The 25481-nt window shown below is 34.1% G+C and overlaps 1 protein-coding gene across 6 annotated transcripts in view; it reads left to right on the forward strand.

Annotated features, from left to right (window-relative positions):
• Nucleotides 1-25481, forward strand: part of PRKD1 (protein kinase D1) — a 407876-nt gene that overhangs the window by 298286 nt on the left and 84109 nt on the right. For 5 of the 6 annotated variants that reach the window (XM_051977312.1, XM_051977313.1, XM_051977316.1 and 2 more), the window contains 4 exons: nucleotides 17225-17435; nucleotides 17641-17718; nucleotides 20718-20922; nucleotides 23524-23647. In XM_051977312.1, coding sequence (XP_051833272.1) covers nucleotides 17225-17435; nucleotides 17641-17718; nucleotides 20718-20922; nucleotides 23524-23647 — 618 coding nt within the window. The remainder of the gene's footprint in view (nucleotides 1-17224; nucleotides 17436-17640; nucleotides 17719-20717; nucleotides 20923-23523; nucleotides 23648-25481) is intronic. The other variant, XM_051977314.1, reaches the window with a different exon arrangement.

Genomic DNA, 25481 nt, shown 5'->3' on the forward strand with positions numbered 1-25481 from the left:
AGTGAAAACATGACACTGTCATACCCAATTAATATTTTCCAGTGTAGTGAAAGTGAATCTAAAACAAAAGGTCAAAATTATTTCACTTTTGTTCTGGAATTCCAAGAACCCTGATGATTCATCTCAGTTAAGGAATTTTTTTTTGTCTTTCCCATTTAAACAAGTACTCTGAGACTTTCATATTTCATCTGACAGGTATTATAAGGGTTTCTTTCCTTTCTTCTTCTTCTTCTTTCTTTCTTTCTCTTCTTCTTCCTCTTCTTCTTCCTCTTCCTCCTCCTCCTCCTCCTCCTCCTTCTTCTCATTTAAACAGGTACTTTGAGACTTTCATATTTCATCTAACAGGTATTTTAAGGGTTTCTTTCCTCTCTTCTTCTTCTTCTTCTTCTTCTTCTTCTTCTTCTTCTCTTCCTACTCCTCCTCCTCTTCTCTTCTTCTTCCTCCTCCTCCTCCTCTTCTTCTTCCTCCTCCTCCTCCTCTTCTTCTTCCTCCTCCTCCTCCTCTTCTTCTTCCTCCTCCTCCTCCTCTTCTTCTCTTCTTCTCTTCCTACTCCTCCTCCTCTTCCTCCTCTTCCTCTTCCTCTTTTTCTTCCTCCTCTCCTCTTCTTCTTCCTCTCCTCCTCCTCTTCTTCTCCTCCTCCTCCTCCTCTTCTTCTTCCTCCTCCTCCTCTCTTCTTCTTCTTCCTCCTCTCCTCCTCTTCTTCCTCCTCTCCTCCTCTTCTTCCTCCTCTTCCTCCTCTTCTTCCTCCTCCTCCTCCTCTTCTTCCTCCTCCTCCTCCTTCTTCTTCTTTCTTCCCATTTAAACAGGTACTCTGAAACTTTCACATTTCATCTGACAGGTATTATAAGGGTTTCTTTCCTCTCTTTTCTTCTTCCTTTTTCTTTTTTCTTTTTTCTTCTTCTTCTTTTTTCTTCTTCTTTCTTCTTCTTCCTCCTCCTCCTCCTCCTTCTCCTTTTCCTTCTCCTTCTTCTTCTTCTTCTTCTTCTTCTTTCTTCCCATTTAAACAGGTACTCTGAGACTTTCACATTTCATCTGACAAGTATTATAAGGGTTTCTTTCCTCTCTTCTTCTTTTTTTTTCTTCTTCTTCTTCTTCTTCTTCTTTCTTCTTGTTCTTCTGTTAAGTGACTTGCCCGGAGTCACACAGCCAATAAGTGTTAAGTGTCTGAGAGCAGATTTGAACTCAGGTTCTCCTGACTGGTGTTCTATCTACGCACCACCTTGCTGCCCCAGTTTCTTTCTTTCATATAAATGATAGATGGTCTAGACCAGTGAATGTACTATTATATTCTTATTTGAATTATATTTTAATCTGCACTCAAAATTGTTGTGAGCCACACATAGCCAGGAGCCTCATGTTTGATACTTCCACTTTAGATTAGTTTTGGACCTTATGAGTTTATATACAGCAGTGTTTTTTAAGTGAAGTCTACTATATCTGATAGCAGGATGATATAAGTTCAAATGCCACTGTTATTACTTATAAACTATGACCATTGGTGATTCACAACCTATCTGAGCTACAGGCAATTTCATATGTTTATACCTCCCCAAGTCCCTGGAATGTGGAATTAAATATGATCATTTTTATTTTTCAAAATTTCATTATTCAAAAAGTATGTATTTGAATGAAATTTATACCAATGATATCACAGGTCCAGTTCAATACAGACTTGTCATTTGGGTTAATGGTTGTAGTTTTTACAATTTTGAAAATTAAAAAAAAATAAACTGATGTCTCTATTTTGCTGGTATGGTGTTAAGTGGGTCAGTACTTATCTATTTGATTATGCTCCACCTCTTCATAAAATTTTGAATTTTAAAGACTGTTCTAGTCTAAAATCTTCACTTATGACCAAGCAGTGTTTTTTTCTATTTTGCAATACTGTACTAGCCTAGTTAAATTCAGAGGAATGAAAGAGGGAAAGGACAAATAACAATATTTGTAATTTTTTTTGTCATGTTAAAGAACTAGAAACTAAAATAATACCCATCAGTTGGGAAATAACTGAACAAATTAATCTATTAATGTAATAGAATATTATTTTTTGTCCTGTAAGAAATGTTGAAAGGGACAGTTTCAGAGAATCCTCAGAATACTTAAACTGATACAAAGTGGAGTGAGAAGAACAATTTATATGATAATAGCAGCATTGTAAAAAGAGCAGTTTAAGAACTATTATCATCTCAGTGACCAATCATGATTCCAGAGGACCAATAATAAAATATATTACCTCCCTCCTGACAGTAAGATAATGAAGGCAGAGTATAGAATAATATATCTGTTGTTTGGGATGTGGCCAGTGAGAAAATTTGCTTTGCTTGACTGTTTCTATTTGTTTTAGACACAATGTATTTTTGTTAATTGGAAAAAAATTAGTTTTAAAAATTGGATTGCTTTTTTTAATCCATATTATTGAAAACTATCCATCAATTCATAAAGAATTCATCGATCTGTTCCAGAGAAATGAATATCTACCCTAATGAAATTCTTCTTAAAATACATTAATCAAATTATTTCAAAAGTATTATAGTAAAAATTGTATGCTGAAATAATACCCAGAAATTATAGATAAAAAATAATAATTGCAACCATTTTTGCAATTGACTTTATATATGTATATATAATCAGATTGATTATATTGATTAATTGTTGAAACTCATGGGAAATTCTCGATTGTGAATCCATTGTCTGGCTTATTCTGCCCTTATCTAGGCAGAAAACTGGGACTTCTGGAGTTAACAATACTAACCTTCTATTTGCTTACTGCACTAATAGATCCATTGAAAGGAAAACATTACAATAGCAAAACATTTCATCAACAAAGAACTGAAGATCAAAGAAATAAAACATCACAGCATATGTTTCTTGAATAAAAACAGTCTAACAATCTCACCCCTCCTTTCATTTGGGAAGCAAATTCTTCTCAGAATCCTAGCTCTTGTAGGAAAAGCAAGGATCCTCTCAGAAGCAGAATAAGAGGTTGAAGCTTTTAGTGTGAAGAGTCTTATCTTCCTTGATTAAAGCCAGTATCACAGCTCAATAGACACCAAAGCCTTATGCTGATATTGAAAAATATATAAAGTAAAGCCTTTGTTATCATACCATGGTGCCATTATTGACATGTATTAGTAGACCTGTATGTTAACTGCACTGATATTTCTAGTCAGGTCTCAATATCCCCATAATGTTCAGTAGCACATATTTTAAATGTTCAGTCTATATTGTGAATGGAATGATATAGTTCTGAACTAATAATTCTTGCCTCTGTCTCTTGGTTTCTTGAGTTTTGAATTTGTTTTCAAATTCAAAATTAATTTAATGAATCCTAGGGAAACTATAAACTGAGAGTTGTTTCTGCAACATCTTGGATACAGAGGAAGTTTCCTCCATCTCAATTAAAAAAAAAAAAAGCAAACAAACATTTTTATTTAAAGTTTTGAGTTCCAAATTATATCTCTCCCTTTCTTCCTCCCCATATCCCTATAAGCAATTAGCTATAGATTATATAGGTGCAATTATGTAAACTATTTTATCTTAGTCATTTTGTTTAAGAAAACAAAAGAAAAGAATGAAAGAAAATGAAAAATGGCATGTTTCAGTTTGTACTAAAATAATATCAGTTCTTTCTTTGGAGGTAAATAATATGCTTTATTATTAGTCCTTTGAGTTTGTTTTAGATCATTATTTGGCTGATACAACATTCTCTTGCTTCTGTTCACTTCATTGTGCTTCAGTTCATATACATCTTTCTAAGGTTTTCTGAAATCAATCTACTTGTCATTTCTTATAGCACAATAATATTGCGCTATAATCATGTATCCCAGCTCGTTTAACCTTTCCTCAATTGGTGGACGTCCCTTTGATTTCCAGTTCTTAGTCACCACAAAAAGAGCTACTAAAAATATTTTGTATAAATAGGTCTTCTCCCCACCTATGCAACTTTTTTGGGATGTCTTTGGAATATAGATCTACCAGTGATATTGCTGGGTCAAAGGCTGTGCACAATTTGCAGAAGAGCTTTCCTGTTATTGAATAGGTAGACCCATGACTACTAATTAAATTGGCCAGTCATACCTAAGATGGTGTTAATGTTTTTCTTTTCCTTTTGAAAAAGCAGAAAGTTTTCAATCTTTAGATAAGCAATTGAAGTGGGTAGTACTTTTCATTTTACATCCTGGTCACAGGTGTTATACTTCTTATGTAGCCTACTTCAAAGCCAAGAGCTCATATTTATAGAGTGGGTTTCACTATCAATAAGTCTCCTACTGGAAAACCCAGTAGGTTATTACTAGGCCATTTCTCTTTATTTTACAAAGCTACCTCCTAGTCACTTAGGTTGTTGTCAGTATGTAGCATAAGGAGATTGTTCATCTTCAGTTAACCTTTCCTACCTCAGCCATGGCTGTTGTATTAGGGGTAGTAAATTTCCTCAGGAACATAGGGGAACAATTTTCTTTTAATGTGTCAATATCTTCTAATATTCCCAAATATGGTTTAAGTTTTTTTTTAATAGGTAAAGGAAATATTTCTTACCTCTTTTTTACTTTTTATTGATAGATTTGCCTAAAAAATTCAATTTCTATTGCTTTTATTGTTTCAAGTATTCTGAATCTAAAGTTGTAAGTAAATAAATTAAGGAAACAGAAAGTTCCTTTTTTTTTTTTTAACCAGTTAACTGGTTATAGTTTAAAAAAAAAAAACACTATGGCTTTTAAATGCCATAAAGCCTTTCAAAAATGACATTTTAAAACCAAACTTTATATGCTTTTTTTTTTCACCCTGAGGCATTTGGGGTTAAGTGTTAAGTGTCTCAGGTCCTTCTGACTTCAGGGATAGTGCTCTATGCACTAACACCACTAGCTGTCCCATATATTCTGTTTTTTAAGTTAAATTTTTCTTGTAAATTATAGTACTTGTTGGTTTATTCCTCAAAACACTATAGGGAATAGCCAATTGGAAAACTTCTTTTCAGGAATATTTTCCTTTTTTTTTCTTAATTAAATTATAAATATCTTTTTTTTTTTTTGTCTACATGCAGACATAGGCTGGTATTGGGGCATTTCATTTAATCAATGTCTACCTATGTAAAAGTAATTGAACAACTATGGGAATTTGAAGGGGGAAAAACCACACATAAACACATATACGGGGGCACAACTGTACATACACACAGAAATCTCCAAATAATCAAAGTGTGTCTTTCGGTCAAAACTACTTTTTGACTCTATATTGTACTTATTTGTGTGGCCCTTGGGAATCACTGAATCTTTCCTCATTTGTAAAAAGTATGGATAAAAATAGCAGATATCTTACAGGTTGGTTGTAAGAATCAAATTAGAACGTGTATGTAAAGCCCTTTGAAAATTTGAAAGCTCTATATAAATATGAGTAATTATGTTGTCATTATCATTAGCATTATTTAATTTGCATTTGTAGAAAGATACAGCATAATATTTTGGATAAAGGGATAGAGAATTGGCTTTGTAGTCATGATGCCTTAAGATTTAAACCTCTCTTCTGAAACATACTGGCTGTGAGTCACTGAACCTTCCATTACCTCAGATCACTCTTGAAGAAGATTATCAATTGCAGAATATTTGATCTTCATTGGTAGAAAAGGTTTTCTCAGTGGAAGTTTCATACACAGCGAAGCCAGACATCTGGAAGAGAGAGACAGAGAGACAGAAAGGGAGACAGAACCTGTTTTTTCCAGTGCTAAGGATTCTACAAAAGACCTTGATGACAACTATCTCTATAACATAGTATATTTATGCTTCCCTAGGGGAAAAAATGGCTTTATTTCACACTCCTACAATACATGACCCAGCAGTATATTCACTTTCAAATAGAAAGAAATAATATCTTTTTATAAGATTATATCTTTGTTGTTTAAGGAGCAGCCACAGAAGCCGAAACATCAGAAAGGCCACCTTGATAAGATTAAGAATACTTAGAATCTGCAAATATTCTAGAAAATGCAATGCTTTCTACCATCCCCTTTGACTCTTTCCTGCAGTAATGAAGGTTATTTCTTTTTTTGCATAAAATGAATGAAATGATCGATGTTCAGCAATGCCCCTGCACTCAGGGAATCTTATCATCCTCTATTTTGTAATAGATTATATACAGTATTATGCCAAAAGCTTTCAAAAATTGCTATAAACTTCAAGAAATAGTCTCTCCTCTGTAAGCCACAGCATATATCACAGCAGAGCAGGGAGTATACCTTTTTCTTGTCTCACAGCAACCTTTCTCACTGGTATGAAAAGGTGTTGATTAGCTTTTATTTATACTACATATTTAGGGTGTCCAACTGAGGAGTCACAACTCATTTATTTGGAACCATGGCAGGCAGTTCAAGGAGGACTGAAATGGGAATATAGCATAGTAGCAAAGAATAATCTACAACTCATCGAGCTTCAGATCTTAGGTTCAGTGATTTACAGGGTGTGGAGACAAGGATGTTTCTATAGGAAATTGTTTTCTCAAGGGTCTCCAGACATGTCTGTTGCGGGTGGAAGGCTGAATGCTAGAAAATCCCTGACTCCCCATATGAGAGATTTATCACTTCATATAAGCTCCGTTGAAAGGAGATTATTGTCTCATTTCGGTTCACCAAATGGGCTCATAGGCCAAGCATCCAAAGCTGTATTTGTTAGCATTTGTATATGACTTAGATAATTTCTATATAAGGATAGACTAGGGCCCTCTCCATGAGTTAAAATCCAGCCTCAGACTGTGTGATCTAGCTGTATAATCCTGGGCAAATCACTTAATCCTGCTTGCCTCAGTTTCCTCAATTGTAAAATGAACTAGAAAAGGAAATAACAAACTACTCCAGTATGTCTGCCCAGAAAACCCCAAATGGAGTCATGAAGAGTCAGGCAGGACAATGAGACTATACTAGAGCAAATCCATTTGGAATAATTGAAAGTTATTTTATGACAACTTTAAAAAAAATTTTTAGTAGTGATGAATGTTCTTTATAGTGACAGAATCATAGGTTTAGAGCTGGAAGAAATCTTAGAAATTGTTTAGTCCAAATGTCATTTTGTAAATGAATAAAGTGAGCCACAAAAAATCATGGGAATATCTACTACTGCATTGGAGTTCAGAGGCTAGCTAGTCCAATCTGCTAATTTTATGGATAAGGAAACTGAAGCCCAGTGACTTACCCAAAGTTATACAGGTTATAGATAGGCCACAGCTAGCATTTGATTCTACATCCTCTTACTCAAGATAACAGTGATCTTTCCATCCTTTCAAATTCCAAAATTCCAAACAATTTTGACCGGAATACCAATCCCCACAATAAAATGAAACATTGAGGCTTTGGATTGATTCAATTTCTCCAGAATCAAATAAAGGTAGTCATAACATCCTGTGGGACTAAGGATATAACTATACCTGAAAGATAGTCGGCAGGTGTCTGTCAAACCAAATAAATATTTATTGAGCACTGACTTTTTGCTTGTGAAAGACACAGAAGAAGAATGAGGCATATACGATCTCAAACCATAAGTATCTAACTATCTAGTCAGAAGTTCTTTCTGGAAAACAAGGTCAGCAGTTCATAATATTTTCAATGTCCCTTTTGACAAAGAGAATAAATATATTCTTATTAAGAGCCAGATTATGTTTTTCTCCCAGTGCAGTCAATATCTTTCTGTTTCTTTGTGTGAGGAGAAGAAAATAACTTCTACTCTCTCTGAGAGCAGAGTAATTCTGTACTGGTATGTTATACTTGAAGTCCCCAATTCCATTAAAATGGGAGTGTTTCAGTGAAGAAAAAAGGGGACCATCAGATTCAGATGGCCCTTTAAGTTGCCAGTCTTAGATCAGATCTCCATTTCTGTGACAGACTAGAAAGGCCTAAATCTACAGCATTTTTTTCTACAACAAATAATGTTAGTGAAATCTTTTTTTTTTAATCTAGTGAAATCAGTTTATTCAGAAATTTCCCTAAAGCCTATGTCTTTGATTGTGTCAAGGTGCCTGATTAATTATTGCTTCTAAACACACTTGTACATTTTCTACTTCATCATTTCTCTTGACCTTGAAAGGAATGCAATTGCCCCCAATTTTCATCCCTAATATGGTCCTTTAAAATGAGCACTGGAGAAGTAAGGATTTGACAGAGCATATTTTATGCAAAATTATATTTATCTAGTCCATTAATTTGTTTAGAGACCAGAATAATATCTACATGATAGAATTTTCTCAAAATTTAGCAAAAAAAAAGAATCAAACAACTTTCATATTTCTCTTTTCTACATTTTTGATGGATATATTAATTCAGACAACTCCATTTTGACCTGTTAAACAGGATATACCTAGTTGGGAAATTCTTACAGGGTCCTGTTAAATGTTTAAACACATGCTGGCAGTTGGAGTTTCCATAATGTAATCTAAGCAATCATTTCCTGGTGAGCTTCCAAAGATGCTGAGTCATGGATCTGGCTTGCTACCAGGAAAAAAAAAATTTTAAAGGAATTTCTGTCCTCAGAAAAGCAGAACAAATCACCTTCACAAGTAGATGGTCAATTAATACAGTTTTAACTTTGACACAATATCAAAGGAAATAGAAAGTGGCAAGATAAGTTCTGAAAGTTCAAGATTATAGACTATCTCTGCTTGTCCCACTAGATTAGTGACAATGAATAGACTACTGGACCTGACATCAGGAAGATCTGAATTCCCATTCTGCTGTGAACACTTGCCAGCTATGTGTCTCTTGCCTGTTTGTTTCCTTATTTGTAAAATGGAGATAATAATGTTCACCTACCTCTGAAGGTTGCCATAAGGATAAAATGAGATACTTGTAGAATATTTGCAAATTTTAAAGATTATTTATTATCTTATCATCATTATTACTTATTATCTTTATCTTCATCACTGTCATTGTTTTTATCCCTTTCTTCCATATTAAGCTGTGAAATGTGAGATATTTGGAATAGCTGGATGGTACAGTGGATAGAGTACCAATCCTTAAGGCAGGAGGACCTGAGTTCAAACGTGGCCTTTGACACTAACATTTCCTAGCTATGCAATCCTAGGCAAGTAACTTAACTGCAGCTGCCTTACCAAAAAAAAAAAAAAAAAAAAAGAAAAAGAAAAAAAAGTAAATCAAATGTGAGATATTTCATATAAATCAATATCCTTTTAATATCTGTACTCAAAAATGAAAGTCTTTATGTTTCTTTTTATCAAGTAACTTGACCAAGGAAATAATTAATCTTAAGTGCTTCCTGAGTCATGTTTTAAAACTCATGAATCCCCAGAAATGTTTTTAACTGGCATTTTGATCTAAATTCTAAAATATTATAACTTTATCAAGGTTAAAAAAAGAGAGAGAGAATTTACAGAACTGACAGCTCATCTGAGAATTAAACTCTCATCATTATCTCTTCATTTTACACCTACTATCACTGTAAGAAAAAGCTTTTAAATTTCTACATTTGAAGCCAGCTTTTACTCTGAACATAATAATGAAGCAGCTTGATATTGTTCCATTCCAAATTATTTCAGTTTTTAAATGTGTCTCTTCCAGTTAAAAACAACACAAAATCAACAACAAAAACTCAACAGCAACCATCACCATGTTGTAGATTGTCCAGGTTCCTCAGATGCACTCTGCCAAATTGGAATAAGCGTCATGCATTCTGTTTCTGTAACTAGACAAAATGAATACAAATGTTATAAAACTTCATTCATTTGGACTAGTGATTAGGGGCAATCTTATCCTAAGTATGATAAATTTTTTAAAGAAACAATTGTTATAATGATACATTTTAAAAACTATGTTCTAATCTACAAAATGGATACTAGTAAATCAAATATGATGAATTAAAGAAGCATTTCAGTTTATGATAGACTTATCTAACTTGTCTTTCCTTTTAATTCATTGCTTTTATTGTAATCCTTCATTGTCAAAGAGGACCAATGACAACACAAGGGTGATGTCTTAACTTCCATGTGATTTGGTTTTAAGTGACAAAGTCATCGGTTTATGAAGTCCAGTAGCAAGACAAAATTCAAGATGACTCGTGATGACCCCCATAATTCATTAAGTATGTATTAAGCATCCTCCTAGTAAAAAGAAAGAGACAGCATGATTAAATGATAGAAAGTTGACCTTGAACACATGCAGATCTAGATTCAAAGACTGTGTATTAACATATACTGGCTGCATGATTTTTGGTATGTCACTGAAAATCTCTAAATCTTAGACAACTCTTTAAAAAAATGAAATTTGAAGAGATGACAGTCTGCATTGGTTGAGGGAATTTCCTCCTAGGGAGCTCCCTAAAGCAATGAAATCATAAATCCAGTCCCTATTCCTAAGTATAAGACACTAAGTGAGAACACAAAAGGGAGAAGGAAGAAGAAAACAAAGAAAACTTTCTTGCTTTAAAGTTTGCAAGGTCCTTTACAATTTTTTTCTCATTTAATCCTCACAAATCCATTACAAAAGAATGTGTGGAAAAGAATGATAAAAATTATAAACAATCTCTCTCCTCATTAAACTTATATTCTCTCCTAGGACATATGAAAAAATGGACAGAAAAGATGAATAAATCTAAGGTAATCTGAGAAGTTTAAGCTAGTTTGAGAATCAGACTAGTTAAAACTACAGCTCAGAAGAAAGGCTTCATATAAGTCACATCTGAGGCAATCTTAAAGGATGCTGAGAATTCTAAGAGGCTGAATTAAAAAGGGAATGCATCCTATAGGCCATAAGCATTCTTGAACTTTTTTTCTTCACCCTCAAGTGTTTTTTCAGGAAGTCAAACAAAACCATACCACAATCTAAAATGTATAACCAACTGCTCTTTCATTTGGAGGTTATATTAGAGATTTTCAAAACTTTGACTTTTTCATATTAAGAGCAAGAATATTACATGAATTATGACAGTGGATTACTAGACTAGATTTATAAAAAAGACATAAACTCCCACATCTGCTACTTACTTATGTGACTATGAACAAGTCATTTTAACCTTTATTCACTAGGACATATTTTACTAAGTCACAGTGATCTATAGTGTTGAATGGAATTTTTCTAGTATAGAGAAAACCTTCTGAAAGTGGAAGGGGGTAAAATCAGATTCTTATATGTGTGTGTGTGTGTGTGTGTGCGTGTATGTGTGTGTATTTAATTTAAACAAAAAAGTTCCTTACAGAAAGATTGTGATTGGGGATTTATTTCACATAATACAATAGTTTTTTTACATTTTAAAAGCTGTGTATATATATAATATTTAATTATCAAATGACGGATCTCAGTAAAAAGAATAACAACGACCTGCCAATTATACAGAAAGCATTTAATAATAGAAATAGCTAGTTCCATAGTGAGTAGACTGATGAACTTGGAATCAGAAAAACCTGAGTTCAAATTCAGTCTCTAATACATACTAGTTATGTGAGCCTGGGCAAATCACCTAACCTCTCAGTCTATTTTATCATCTGTAAAATTGTGATAGAAATAGCACTTTTTCACAAGGATGTTATGACTAAAATGAGATAATATTTATAGAATACTTTGATCTGCTAGTGGTAATAACAATAATGACAATAATAATGCTAGAAAATTCCAGAATTCTCACCAAAATATGGCAGATTACCCAGTTTCACAAATCATAAGCACAAATAAGGAGCAGATGATAACACTGTATTTTTTCCTGATCAGACTACATCTTGAATATTCTGTTCAGTTTTTTGGTAAGGACATTTCTAAGCTGGGGAACATGTAAAATGGTGAGGAACTTCAAAATTATGTTATATGAAGATAATTTGAAGGGACTATATTGGAGAGGAAGGACAATTTGACCTAGAAATAGGGGTTCTTAAAATGGGGTCCATGAACTTTTTTAAAAAGTGTTTTAATCCAATTTTATTTCATTTTCATATGTGAACTATCTTTGTTCTGTTTCCCTTTCTGCATTCACTGAGGAAATATGGAAAATAAAAGTTATTACACATATATGCACATACACACACACTTATATACACATGAGGGAGAGAAGGAGGGAGAGAGAAAGAAAAAGAAAGAGAGAGAAAGAAAGAAAGTGAAAGAAAGAAAGAAAAAGAAAAAAGAGAGAGAAGGAGGGAGGGAAGAAGAAAAAGAAAGGAAGGAAGGAAGAGGTTGATGTTCAAATTAAATTCCCACATTAGCTATATTCAAAAAAGAAAAAAAGTTTCACTCTGAATCCATCATTTGTCCAAATGGAGATAAATGGCATGTTTCATCATGAGTCCTCTAGAATTTTGGCTAATTATTGTATTGATCAGAGGGATTAAATCTTTCTCAATTGTTTGTCTTTACAATATTGTTATGGTATAAATTTCTCCTGGTTCTGCTCACATTCATACAAATCTCTCCAATTTTCTCTGAAACCATCCTTTTCATAATTTCCTACAATACAATAGAATTCCATCATATTCATAGAAGAATAGCTAGTAAAGTTTAATTGAGTAGCTGAGAAGGGGAACATCAAAAAAATCATGACTTTTGATCATGGGTAATTGGAAGAATGATCCTTCCACTGGTAGAAATGGGGAAATCAAGAAGAACTGATGTTAGAGAATGTCATATGTCATTCATTTAGTTTTTTAAGCTATATAGTTTATAATATAAATCAAAGGGGTCCTCAAACTATGACTCATGGGCTAGATTCGGCAGCTGAGGATGTTTATTCCCCCTCACCCCGGGCTATGAAGTTTCTTTATTTAAAGGTCCACAAAACAAAGTTTTTGTTTTTACTATAGTCTGGCCCTCCAACAGTCTGAGGACAATGAACTGGCTCCCTATTTAAAAAGTTTGAGAAAAATTATATAAACTTTATATAACAAAAGAGACATTACTGTTATGGTTTAAAACCAGAGTGTCTCTTGAGATTACATGAAATTCTTATCAAGTTTTCAGAGTGAAATATTGATTCATTTTCATTTTAAAGATATATGACATGAAGTACAGAAAAAAAGTATTTGTATGAGGGAGGATTGGAAAACAGAGGGACATTTTATATTGATTAGTCCTTAGATTTCTTTGACTAATTGAGTTAGGTACTCTTTATCACTTTCTAGTATATTTAAGCATGTCACTATTATTTTGATTTATGAAAATGAAGCAGAGCACTGTCAGCTGGGGGTAAATAAATTAAGTAGTAGAGTATTCCCAATCTAAATTACCTAGTTTTTAGTGCTGCCTCTAGTTATCTTCATAGCCATAAGTAAGTAACCTAATTTTTTTTTTATTCTAGTTTTCTCATCTTTTTAACAGGAACAGTATTGCTTGGCTTGTCTACTTTTAGAGATTAATGACTCCAGAGAATACATAAGTGATGAGCTTAAAAAAATAGGATGGAAAAATTTCTAAATAATAGTCATTTCTGAGAAAAAAAGGAAGAGGAGAAAAATGATCATAAGATCAGACAATAGATAGAATTCATGTTAGATGATTTCCATCTTTTTACTGAAGAAATTATATGCTTGTGAATTATGGGGATAAATTGGAGGCTTGAGAAGATTTCAGTTCAATTCAAGAAAAATTTATTAAATTATTATCATGTATAGTACAAAATGCTAGGAAGTAGAGCTCTAAGATAAAAGTGAATCAGTTACTGTCCTCAGAATACTTATAGTTCTATTAAGAAGTACAAACACACGCTCAGATAAGTAAAGGTGGGGAAGCACTAACAATAGGGATAATCAGAAAAGACTTTGTATAGAAGGTGGCAACTGAACTGAGCCTTGAAGGAAATGAAGGATTAGAAGGGGGTTAAGGATCAGAAAACGATAACAGTAACTTTGGGAAGTAAGATAGGAATGAATAAAATTAGTAAGATTGCTGATAATCAGAGAAAGCTCAGCTGAAATGGTGCAAAAGAAATTTCTTTTCAATAAAATAAGCACAGCATTCTTTCTCCATTTACACTCCATAGCATCAGATTTGGGTTTGAGAAATAAATCCCTCTGTAGATGTTATACAGCACTGAGAATTAGGAAACCAAAAAGGATAAAAGATGAAAGAGGCAAGAGATTCTAAGGTGTGTGTGGGGTGGGGGGAGGATTTTTAGTAGTCATTAAAATTAGTGATCATCGAATCAAAACTGGGGTGAGATTAAAGGTGTTCAACTGGGTGATTAGATAGGGGTAGAAAGACCAGAAGTCACAGAGGTTGAGAACACCAGGTTTAGTATGAGTGAAAGAGTGGGAGGGATGAAAGAATAAGACTGTGATCAGCATTTTAGAATTTTAGAATTAACTTTCTTAGAAGGAATGCAATTTCATGTCATGATAGATTCTGAATTGTGACCTTGCTGGTATATAGAAGAGACAAGGAAATGGAGGTTGTTACAAATGAGGAATTTAAGGAAATAGTGGGTCAGGATAGAGCTAAGATTCTATCTATATGGGATAATCTTCAGTGATGAAAAAGTACATTCTCATTCCTGATCTTGAGAGAAATGATTATTTCTCTTATCTTAATAACTAACATGTGGTGGGGAAAAAAATCCAGGTTTTTTTTTTTTCCTTTCTATTTTCTCATTCAAAATTCAACCTCTCAAGAACATTTCTGACCTTGCTCAAAAATTGACCCCATCCAGACCATCTTACCTAGGTGGAATTCTTATCCCAGTATTGTTCTTTGTTCACTGACTGGGTGGAAGATAGATCTTTTTATGTAGATTGTCCAAAGCAACAGTACTCTAGCTTGTGATGAGCCTCTCTTTGTCCAGGAATAATATGATCAGAATCATGTATTCAGTGCTTTATTAAAATATTCCTGCTTCTCATTATAGTATTCACTCTCTCTTTAATTATTAAACAGAGTTAATTTCTGCCTGTTGAAAACACCCCCTCTTCCAATATAAAAAATGTTGAGTGGTCTCCATGTTTCATCTTTGGTTTATAAGAGAAAGCCAGATGACCATCATTTTATTAATTAAATCCCTAACCTTAATTAATAAAATTAGTTATTAATGCCCCAAAATTATCTCTCTCATACTTTTGATACCACAATCTCTGTGCTATTCTTGTTTGGGTTCTTTTGTAAAACCAAAACATAGAAGCTAGATATTTTCCTTTAAATCTCAATGTTTAGGAGATGCAAAAAGATCCTATGGGTTTGTCCACTTTTGTCACACAATCAGCTTCTCTTTTCCAATATTAATGCTCTCTGGTGCCAGTCTCTGTGCCAATTTTAATGCAGTTCTTGATTGGTAATATGTTGCAGCCTACACAATTCGACAATGTGCCACTGTTGTCCTTTGGCTGATGTTCACTTAAGCTATCAAAGATTGTAATATTTCATCAATTGTAGCCATATGAGGATTTATTAACATGAATATGGAAGTTTCCAAGGAATGATATTATTGGTGGGTTGGCGAGGAAAGCATGTGAACAGTGGGTATGAATGAATGAGTAAGGTGGGAGAATGATCTGGAGGTCCATAGAGCAGAACAGTGATCAAGCAAATAGGTTAGTATAAGAAAGGAATGAACTTTAAACAGATATAGTTATTAAAGGAATAGGACAAAACATTGGTCTACAAACAGCATTTAAGCTGATTGATTCTTTTGGTTCTTTGACTGGCAGGATGAGATGGTATAATAGAAATTTCCATTGGAAAGGATTTTTAGATGTAGCTTTTCTTCACAGAAAAGTCAGGTTCAGTCAAAATTAGGAACTGAAATAAGTATTTAAGGAAAATATCTAGGATGAAGGAGAATTTGTTTAGGAGAGAGCCAGAGCACTCCAAAGTAGTCATGAAATGGATTTAGGTAATGGGAAGAAATGGATTTGGTGAACAGTAACCTCACATTTGCAGCCTGTTATTCATAAGAATTTATAATATTTATACGGTAACTTAGTATAATGGAGTTAGGAGCAACTGGACTTGATCTTAAGCAAGTCACTAGAATTTTTCTCCTCAATATTAGACAGTTATATTCTAAAATAGGGCATTCTTATACCAGAAGTTCCCTAGTTTGAGGAAATCACAGATATAATAGTTCAATTATTTATGCAAAAGCCACAAATAGTTCTCCAATCTCCTTTGAGGTTTTTTTGTTTTTGTTTTTGCAATTTATTATTTTAATAATGAGTGCATTGAAATGAAATAGTTTGCTCAACGGTATAATGTGAGTCAGACAGAGTGGCATCAAAGTAAATGGATGTAACCACAACCCAACAATTCAACTTCCTTATTTGTGTCATTCTTAATTGTTTTCTCTCTAAAATATAAGCCTCTATATACCCCAAAGAGATACTAAAGAAGGGAAAGGGACCTGTATGTACCAAAATGTTTGTGGCAGCCCTGTTTGTAGTGGCTAGAAGCTGGAAAATGAATGGATGCCCAATAATTGGGGAATGGTTGAGTAAATTGTGGTATATGAACGTTATGGAATATTATTGTTCTGTAAGGAATGAGCAGCAGGATGAATACAGAGAGGTTTGGAGAGACTTACATGAACTGATGCTAAGTGAAATGAGCAGAACCAGGATATCATTATATACCTCAACAACAATACTGTATGAGGATGTATTCTGATGGAAGTGGATTTCTTCGACAAAGAGACCTAACTCAGTTTCAGTTAATCAAGGATGGACAGAAGCAGCTACACCCAAAGAAAGAACACTGGGAAATGAATATAAACTGCTTGCATTTTTGTTTTTCTTCCCGGGTTATTTATACCTTCTGAATCCAATTCTCCCTGTGCAACAAGAGAATTGTTCAGTTCTGCACACATATATTGTATCTAGGATATACTGTAATCTATTTAACATGTAAAGGACTGCTTGCCATCTGGAGGAGAGGGTGGAGGGAGGGAGGGGAAAAATAAGAACAGAAGTGAGTGCAGGGGATAATGTTGTAAAAAATTACCCTGGCATGGGTTCTGTCAATATTTTTTTTTAAAAATAAATAAATAAATAAAATAGAAGCCTCTAAAAGTGCTTTTAACTATTTCAAACTCAAATTTCAAATCTTAGAATTTTAAAAGAAAATGTTCTTATCTTCAGACTTCTTATTTTAAGTCTAGAAAATGGTTTCTTAGTTAATTCTTCTCCTGTAAGAAACAAAATAGGGGGAAAAAGTAAAAATTAAAATTAATGAGACATTGACAGTAAATGTAAAAGCATTTTACATTACATTTAAAAGTATTGTGACCTGTTTTTTTTTTTTTTTTTAATTTCCTACCCTAATTATTTGTAGCAAAAGTCACCATCAGAATCCTTTCTGGGTCGAGAGAAGAGATCCAATTCTCAGTCCTACATTGGACGACCAATTGAGCTTGACAAGATCTTGCTGTCCAAGGTTAAAGTGCCGCACACATTTGTCATCCACTCCTACACACGGCCAACAGTATGCCAGTATTGCAAGAAACTTCTCAAAGGGCTTTTCAGACAGGGCCTACAGTGTAAAGGTAAGGAAACATCTTTTTTGCACCAATTTCTTAAGGAAAATAAGAATTAACAATCTGAATTTGTTTACCAATTAAATGAGTACATCAGTCTGAAATCAATCAATAAACATTAAGTGCTTATGGTGAAATGCATGTATTTTTGTAACCCATATTATTCTCAAGCACCTATAAGTCCATGGCTACTGATTCCTTTCATTCTGATCAGATTGTAGGTTCAACTGTCATAAGCGTTGTGCACCCAAAGTACCAAATAACTGCCTGGGTGAAGTCGCCATTAATGGAGGTAGGTTGAAAGTTCTTTTTGAGCTTTGCAAATGAATAAATTTTGTATCCTTGATACTTCCCTACTAAGTAAAGAGAATTATTCACTGAGTGATTGTTCTCTTCCTATATCTAAGTTTTCTAATCTGCTTAATGTGAATTATTGCCTGGTCTTGGCATTTCCATCACAACTGAGCACATTCCTGGAAAGTATTCATTTCAGTACATTAAACGTCCAAAAAAAAAAAAAAAAAGGGCCACAAATCTTCATATATTAGCGGATACATTACAGCCATTGATGTTTAAATGGTAGCTTTAGATGCTAATTACTGATGAGCTTTCACATCTCTCCTGTTTCAGAACCCTGTTCTGGTCTGATCAGTAATATAGAGACATTAAGGCCAAGATTGACAACAAGCTTCAGTTATTGATTTGTCCTTTTCCTTCATCCAGTCACTTTTCCCACAGAGATAATACCATCAATAGTATTCCCAAGAAAAAGAAGAGGAAGGTGGATATCCTCTCTTGCCAAATGAATCCACATGTAAAAACAGGTTAAGAGGGGCAGCTAGGTGGCACAATAGATGGAATACTGGCCCTGAAGTCAGGAGGACCTGAGTACAAATCTGATCTTAGACATTTAACACTTCCTAGGTGTGTGACCCTGGACAAGTCACTTAACCCCAAATGCCTCAACAAAAAAGAAAAAAAAAAGTTAAGAATCCGTGGTCAGACTTTTTCAGAACAAAATGGAATTTTTCAGGAAGTCCATTTTTTAGAGAAAAAAATCCTTTTTTTCTTTTAAACTTCCCTTTAGAATTTGGAATATTGCATAACAATTATGAAGGGAAGCAGCATGGGAGAGTAATCTGTCCTACTTCCAGTCAAGATTTTGATTCATATCTCACTGAAGGATGTAGAAGACCCTTACCCAAAAAGACTACTCAGAGATCATTCAATAAAAAACAGAAAAGTTGTTTATTGAAAACCTCCGGAGGATGAGCCATCCCATCATGAGATAAGAAAGAGAAAGCTCATGGTAGGAGGGCTAAAGAAGTAGTAAAGATACACAGCTTTTATACAAGAGATTACATCACAAGTAAGAGAGCATTGAGAAGGGGAGGGAGAGGCATCTAATTGGTTGTTGCTATTTAGAGAGATTGGAATGGAAGGTTTCTGTTTCCCTGAAATCTCCTGATTTCTAGGAAACAGAAAATCAGGCCTTCAGGCTTAATCAAGCAGATAGTGGTCCAGCTAATAGACTAAATATCGATAAATGTCAAATATTGATAAAAGTCATCAACTCAGGTTAAGCAAATATGTTTATAGCTGAGCAGTAAATATGAGCCTACCCATATTATACAGGTCATAGGGGAAACACAGAAATAATGAAAATAAAATACAATAAAAGAATTCATACATTCATGTATGTTCTTCATCTTATCTCTCTCTATTTCACACACTGCCTTTGATACTTCCTATGTGAATGACTTTAGCCAAGTCACTGAACTGCCTTGAACTTCAGTTTTTGTTTTCTATCTGTAAAGGATAGAATTGTGTATATCAGATCTTCTTAACCTTTTTCTATTCACAATCCCTTTTCACCCAAGAAATTTTACATGACCCCAAATACAAAGGTATATGAAATAGGTATACAAATAAAATATTGATACTAAATCATAATTTCTGTTCCCATATTCAGTTATGCAATTCCATGTGGAATCATAACCCATAGTGATTCCTCTTCCAGCTCTAAATCCATAATTTAATCTATTCATCTATCATCTAATACAGATTACCCATTCTCAAGAAAAAGAAGAAAAAAAGCCCTAAATTTTCTTTCCAAAGATTCCCATGCCATACTATTTGTTCTCATTATAATATTCCCACAGACAAGCTTCCTAAAACAATAAAATACTTTGTGACCTTGGATAGATTTAATATCTGTTTCCCAGTGCATAAGGGTAACAAAATAATGCTCAAAACATTATAGGGGAAAATGGCTTCAGTGTTTTAAATATTGTAAGAATTCTGTGTGGTGGAGGCAAAGATATAGTTCCTTTATTTGGAGGACCTCCATTATTTGGAGATTCCAAGACTGCCTTTACTTGGAGACAAATATATTTTACCTGGAAGGAGAAGGTGGGGGTGTTTCTCCAAGAAAACATTCCAGTGTTGCCTTTTGGCATTTAGTCCTCTGGATTAGCTGCCAAAATTGAGAGGTTGGCAATTTTCCCACTCCTATAGTGTGGTGTTGACTTTGTGACAAGCATAGTGAGTATCAGGGTAGATTTGACAGCTATAACTGTGGGAGAACAGAGTGATTCAGAGATGCTGTTGATTGCATTGAAAATGTTATTTCCCATACAAGCTGAAAAATCTGTTAAACTCTCAATTTACCTACTTTTTATAATTTGGCAGGCTAGTGTTCCTAATCAATCAATTTATAATTTTAAAATAAATACTTTACATTACTATTTAATAATACTGTATTGTATTCAACTTTTTTTTTTTTTACATTTTGAATATGTCAGAAATTTAAAGGCAGTTTCTTAAATGATCTCTTGCTTCTTAAAAATGATCAATTAAAAAGTATCAACAGTATCAACTAATGAATCTGATTGTCCTCCCCACTGGGTAACAAGCTATACAAGCATGTTCTGGAATCTCCTGTGTATTTCTGCTTGTCAGAGTGGAAACAAGGAGAATTGGATCTAGTGGTGTGTTGGGTGACCTCTTATGCTTTTGTGTCTGCTGTCACCTTTACAAATGGCACATTTTCTCTATTCCTCCCATCCTCTTCCTCATCAATAGGCCAAGGCAACTCAAGCTTCTGCCATTTGAAACAAAGAAACATTATCTTCTCCCATAGACAGATTCCCAGGAAAATTAAAGCACTACTTATAAAAATATCTTGTAGGACTACTAATTGATTTTCATCAGGCATGCTCAATTTTATTTTCACCCGTGGCCTCTTGGGTCAATGTTTATTTTCATGGTTGACTTAATCCAATTTTCCAGATTTGCTTAGCCCTGGGGCAGAGTCTGATGTGGTTATGGAAGAAGGAAGTGATGATAATGATAGTGAAAGAAATAGTGGACTCATGGATGACATGGAAGAATCAATGGTCCAGGATTCCGAAGCATCCATGACAGGATGCCACAGTGACAATGGGGATGTACAGGACCTGGATCAAGACCATGATGATTCAAATCGAATGATCAGGTGAGAAGCTCTAGGGACCCTGCCTCTTAGGGACTATTTCTGAATAAAACAGTAGAATCAGAAGTTTTAAATTCCTATTTTAGGGATATTTTAAAGATATTGATCCAACTGGAATTATGTGGAAAACTAACATTGGAGTTAGGAAGACCTCCCTCTATTATATATTAATTACAGAGCATGGACAAATTATTTAAAAAACTGAAGACTTTAAATTATAGGAGGGATGGTAATCAGCATCAATGAAATGAGTTTTCACAGTGAGAGTTCCCCACACTAATGAAATCATAGGTCTGAAACTCCAGCATTCCTTCTCCCTCAGTTTTTTTTTTTTTTTTTTTCCCAAACATGTGCCTAGTTGGTGCAATGGATATTTTACCAGATCGGGAGTCAAGAAGATTGAAATTCAAAACTGGTCTCAGATGCTCACTAGCCATGAAACCCTATTTCCCTGAGTTTCCCCATATGTAAAATGGGAATGAATATAACAGTTGCCTCCCAAAGTTGTTGTCAAGATCAAATGAGATAATAATCTTAAAATGCTTGTTTTTCTTTGCTTAGTGAGGAAATTGATTTATTGACAAATTCAATTCAACAAGCATTTGTGTGCCTAGTGTGTATGAGACATTATGCTAGTTGTAGGAATGCAAACAAAACCAAAATGGTTCCTGCCTTTAAAGCCCTCTTTTATTGAGAGATTTAAGTATGTGTTCAGATAAATAAATTCAAAGTAAATTCAGAAAAAGAAGAAAAATAGCTTCTGGGTGATCAGAAGAAGATCAAGAGAAGACTTGTATATGAGGTAATACCTGAGATGATCCTAGAAGTCAGGGATTTGACCAGGAAGGGAATGATAGGGAGAGGAAAGAGGGAGACAGAGTAAGAGAGACAGACAAAAACAGATGGGGTGACAGAGAGAGAGACATAGAGAGAGAACATACAAAAACGGGGAAGAGGGCCAAGAATTAAGGATTCTTATATAAGATTACATTAATAAAATTCTTAGAACCTAGCAACTGAGAACTTAGACCCTCCAAATAATCCATTAATGTAGCTAGTTTTTTTTTTTTTTTTTTGTACTGGGAGAAGTTCTCTGACCATCTGTTGTTCAAATGCATGTATACCTTTAGTAACTATGTCTTCTGGGAAAGATGAAGTAGAAGAATCAAAACACAACTATCACAAGGACTGGAAAAAACAGCTCAAAGATCCAGACTTGAATCTCCTGATATTTAGTCCCATGTGACACTGGTCAATCAATTGAGTCTTGCAGAAATGAGAGGTTTAGCCTAAGTCATCCCTAAAACCTTTCTAGCTTTAGCATTCTTTGATATGGAACCTATTAATAGGGAATCAGTTGCATCATGAAGGACATCACATTTTTAGTAGAGATACTTGTAATGTTCTGGCTAGCTCTCTGGAGATCCTCTGAATGGGCCTTAGTTTCAGCAGAATAATCACAAGAACAGTCAGGAATAAAGTCCAAAGTCTTTATTATCTCCTTCACAGTCTGTTGTCTCCTCCTGGGGCTGGGCTAGCTTTCTGGGGATCTTCAGACGGGCCTTGGTCTCAGTGGAGAAATTAAGGAGGACAGGTCAGGGTCTGTGTCTTCAGGTTTCTTGGAGTCCTCCTCTCGGTCTGACTCTGACCTCTAAAATACTTTATTACAATTAAATCCATTCATCATACTGAGTATAAGCTAATCATTATATTACTAGGGAACCATTATTTGTTGTAAGATTAAATCAATCATACTGAACTAGAGAACTATTAATCACCATGCTAAACTAGATGACCATTGTCTCATCAATTCCACTGAGTTAACATCTTGTTGTAAGAATTCTTGTTTCAAGTACATTTCTCCAGAATTCTGGCCTATAGCACATACTCTTTTCAAAACATCCACATTCCAGTTAACAAATTGCGATAATGTAAAATATAAACAGATTAATATATATAATGAATTCATTCATAGTGATGCTGATATCTCTATATAGAAGGATAGGGTTTGAACATTTGATTTCATTGATAATAGAGAACTTCAGGATGAGGGAAGTCCTTCTACCAATATAGACTGGCACCTTCTCAGAAATGGCTATTTTTAGATTGTTTCTTGGAGTAGTAAAAGGGAGTTAAGTAATTTGGCCAGAGCCACACAGATTGATTGGATTTGTCAAACATGAATTCAGGTCTTCAGGCAGAGCCACATAGTTATATACATAAATATTTCTAAGTAGTGCACCCCTATAACAAGACAATAACATGTTAAGCCCAAAATTCATGTATTTATTAGAGGTTCATCAGTTTTGATATACATTTATGAAGTCAGTCCTAACCTGAAGGTGATCTATCTTTGTAGTATGTGTATGGTTAGTTTCAACCATTCAGTTTTGTTTTAGTGGAAATTATAGGATCACTTTAAGTACTTCATTTTTGAAAAAGATACATACATGTATATAATTGTGTGTCATATATTAACAAATATATATATATATATATATATATACACACACACACACACACATATACATGTATATCTCTGAATGAGAAATGGGTCTGTTTATGAAACATTTCTTCCTTAAAATATTTTTACTTTTCTCCTAGCCCATCAACCAGTAATAATATTCCTCTCATGAGAGTGGTTCAGTCTGTCAAACATACAAAAAGGAAAAGCAGCACAGTAATGAAAGAAGGATGGATGGTTCACTATACAAGCAAAGACACACTGGTAAGAATCGCTTTGAGCAGAGTCTTCTCCTTTCGATCTGGTTCTAATTATCTGAGTTGCAACTGCTTTGTAAATGATGCTTGCTGCTTCACATCTGAGTCACAGGGAACAAACCTCAACCTACCTGTCAGGAGAGAATTAGTTTAAACACACAGCCAATCTGTAGGTGTCAGATACAGTTGAGAAAGCAATTGTATTAGAAAAAAAATGTGGAAAGAAGTTCCCAGAAAACAAGATCATTTATTCCCTCTGCTAAGATGTTCTGCAAAACAGCGCTAACTTTTGTCTGTCAATTTTCTGGAAGTCATAAAAGCCACTTTACGTGCTTATGGAACACTCCTACATGTTCCAGACTTTTAGAGGAAACCTGGCATATTAGGAAGGATAAGAATGTTGTTATACCTACCTATGTATTTCCTGAATCTTTAATACATTCTTTTGCTTTCTGACCAGTTTTGAATAGAGGCTTCTTTAACTTTTTCCACTTGTGACTCCTTTTCACCTAAGAAATTTTTTAATGACTTCAGGTGTGTGTGTATAGATAGATAGATAGATAGATAGATAGATAGATATAGATATACAAATCAAACATTTATTGATAATGTCATAACTCCCACATTTAGTATGCAATGCCATATGGGGTTGCAACCCATAGTTTGAGATTTGCTATAAAGTAATAGTCTACTCTGCAATTGTTTTATTGATCACCTACCTATTCTTAGACACTTCAAGTTATTTCACAGCAATTAATTTCTCAAAGAATAAGTAGTAACTGACTGTTTATTGATCAGTCAATTGATCAGTAACCCAGTATTGGGTGATGGTTCAAGTCTGTGATTTCATCACAAGTCTGTGCAGGGAACTCTCAGTGTGGTGGCAAAGTTAGTATATGGTAATTAGAACATGACCCCACATTTCATGACTCCTACGTTATCCAGCTTTCTCTCCACTAAGCAAGACTGCTTCTCAATCTACTGTAAATATTTTTTCCAAAATAAAATTCAGTTTTACAGAAGGATGACCTAAGAATAACTTGTAAATTTCAGATTGATTAATCATTCTATTATTTCTTGTTTTTTTAATAGATTTTTTAAAATTTATTTTTAACACACATTGCTTTATGAATCATCTTGAGAGAGAAAAATCAGAACAAAAGGGAAAAACCATGGAAGAGATTAAAATAACAACAACAATAACAAAAAGAAGTGAACATAGCATGTGTTGATTTACATTCAGTCTTTTTAGTTCTTTTTCTGGATGCAGATGGCATTTTCTGTCTAAAATCTATCGGAATTGCTTTGAATCACTCACTAAACCACTGAGAAGAACCAAATGATTTATAGTTGATTATCTCACATTCTTGCTGTTATTGTGTACAATGTATTCCTAGTTCTGTTTGTTTCACTCAGCATCAGTTCATATAAATCTTTCCAGACTTTTCTAAAATCAGCTTGTTCATCATGTTTTATAGAACAATAATAATATACTATTACCTTCAAATACCACAGCTTATTCAAGCAGCATTCCATAAGTGATGGGCATCTACTCATTTTCCAATTCTTTGCTACCACAAAAAGAGCTGCTTTAAACAATTTTGTTTATGTAGGTCCTTTCCCCTACTTTATTTTTATTTATTTATTTATTTTGGATGAGGCAATTGGGGTTAAGTGACTTGCCCAGTGTTACACAGCTAGGAAATATTAAATGTCATGAGGCTAGATTTGAACTCAGATCCTCCTGCCTTCTGGGCTGGTGTTCTATCCTCTAAAATTCAGGGGTCCTCAAATTATGGCCCACGGGCCAGATGTGGCAGCTGAGGACTTTATGCCCCTCA

The sequence above is a fragment of the Antechinus flavipes genome, chromosome 2 (genome assembly GCF_016432865.1).
Source record: "Antechinus flavipes isolate AdamAnt ecotype Samford, QLD, Australia chromosome 2, AdamAnt_v2, whole genome shotgun sequence".
Taxonomy (NCBI): Eukaryota; Metazoa; Chordata; class Mammalia; order Dasyuromorphia; family Dasyuridae; genus Antechinus; species Antechinus flavipes.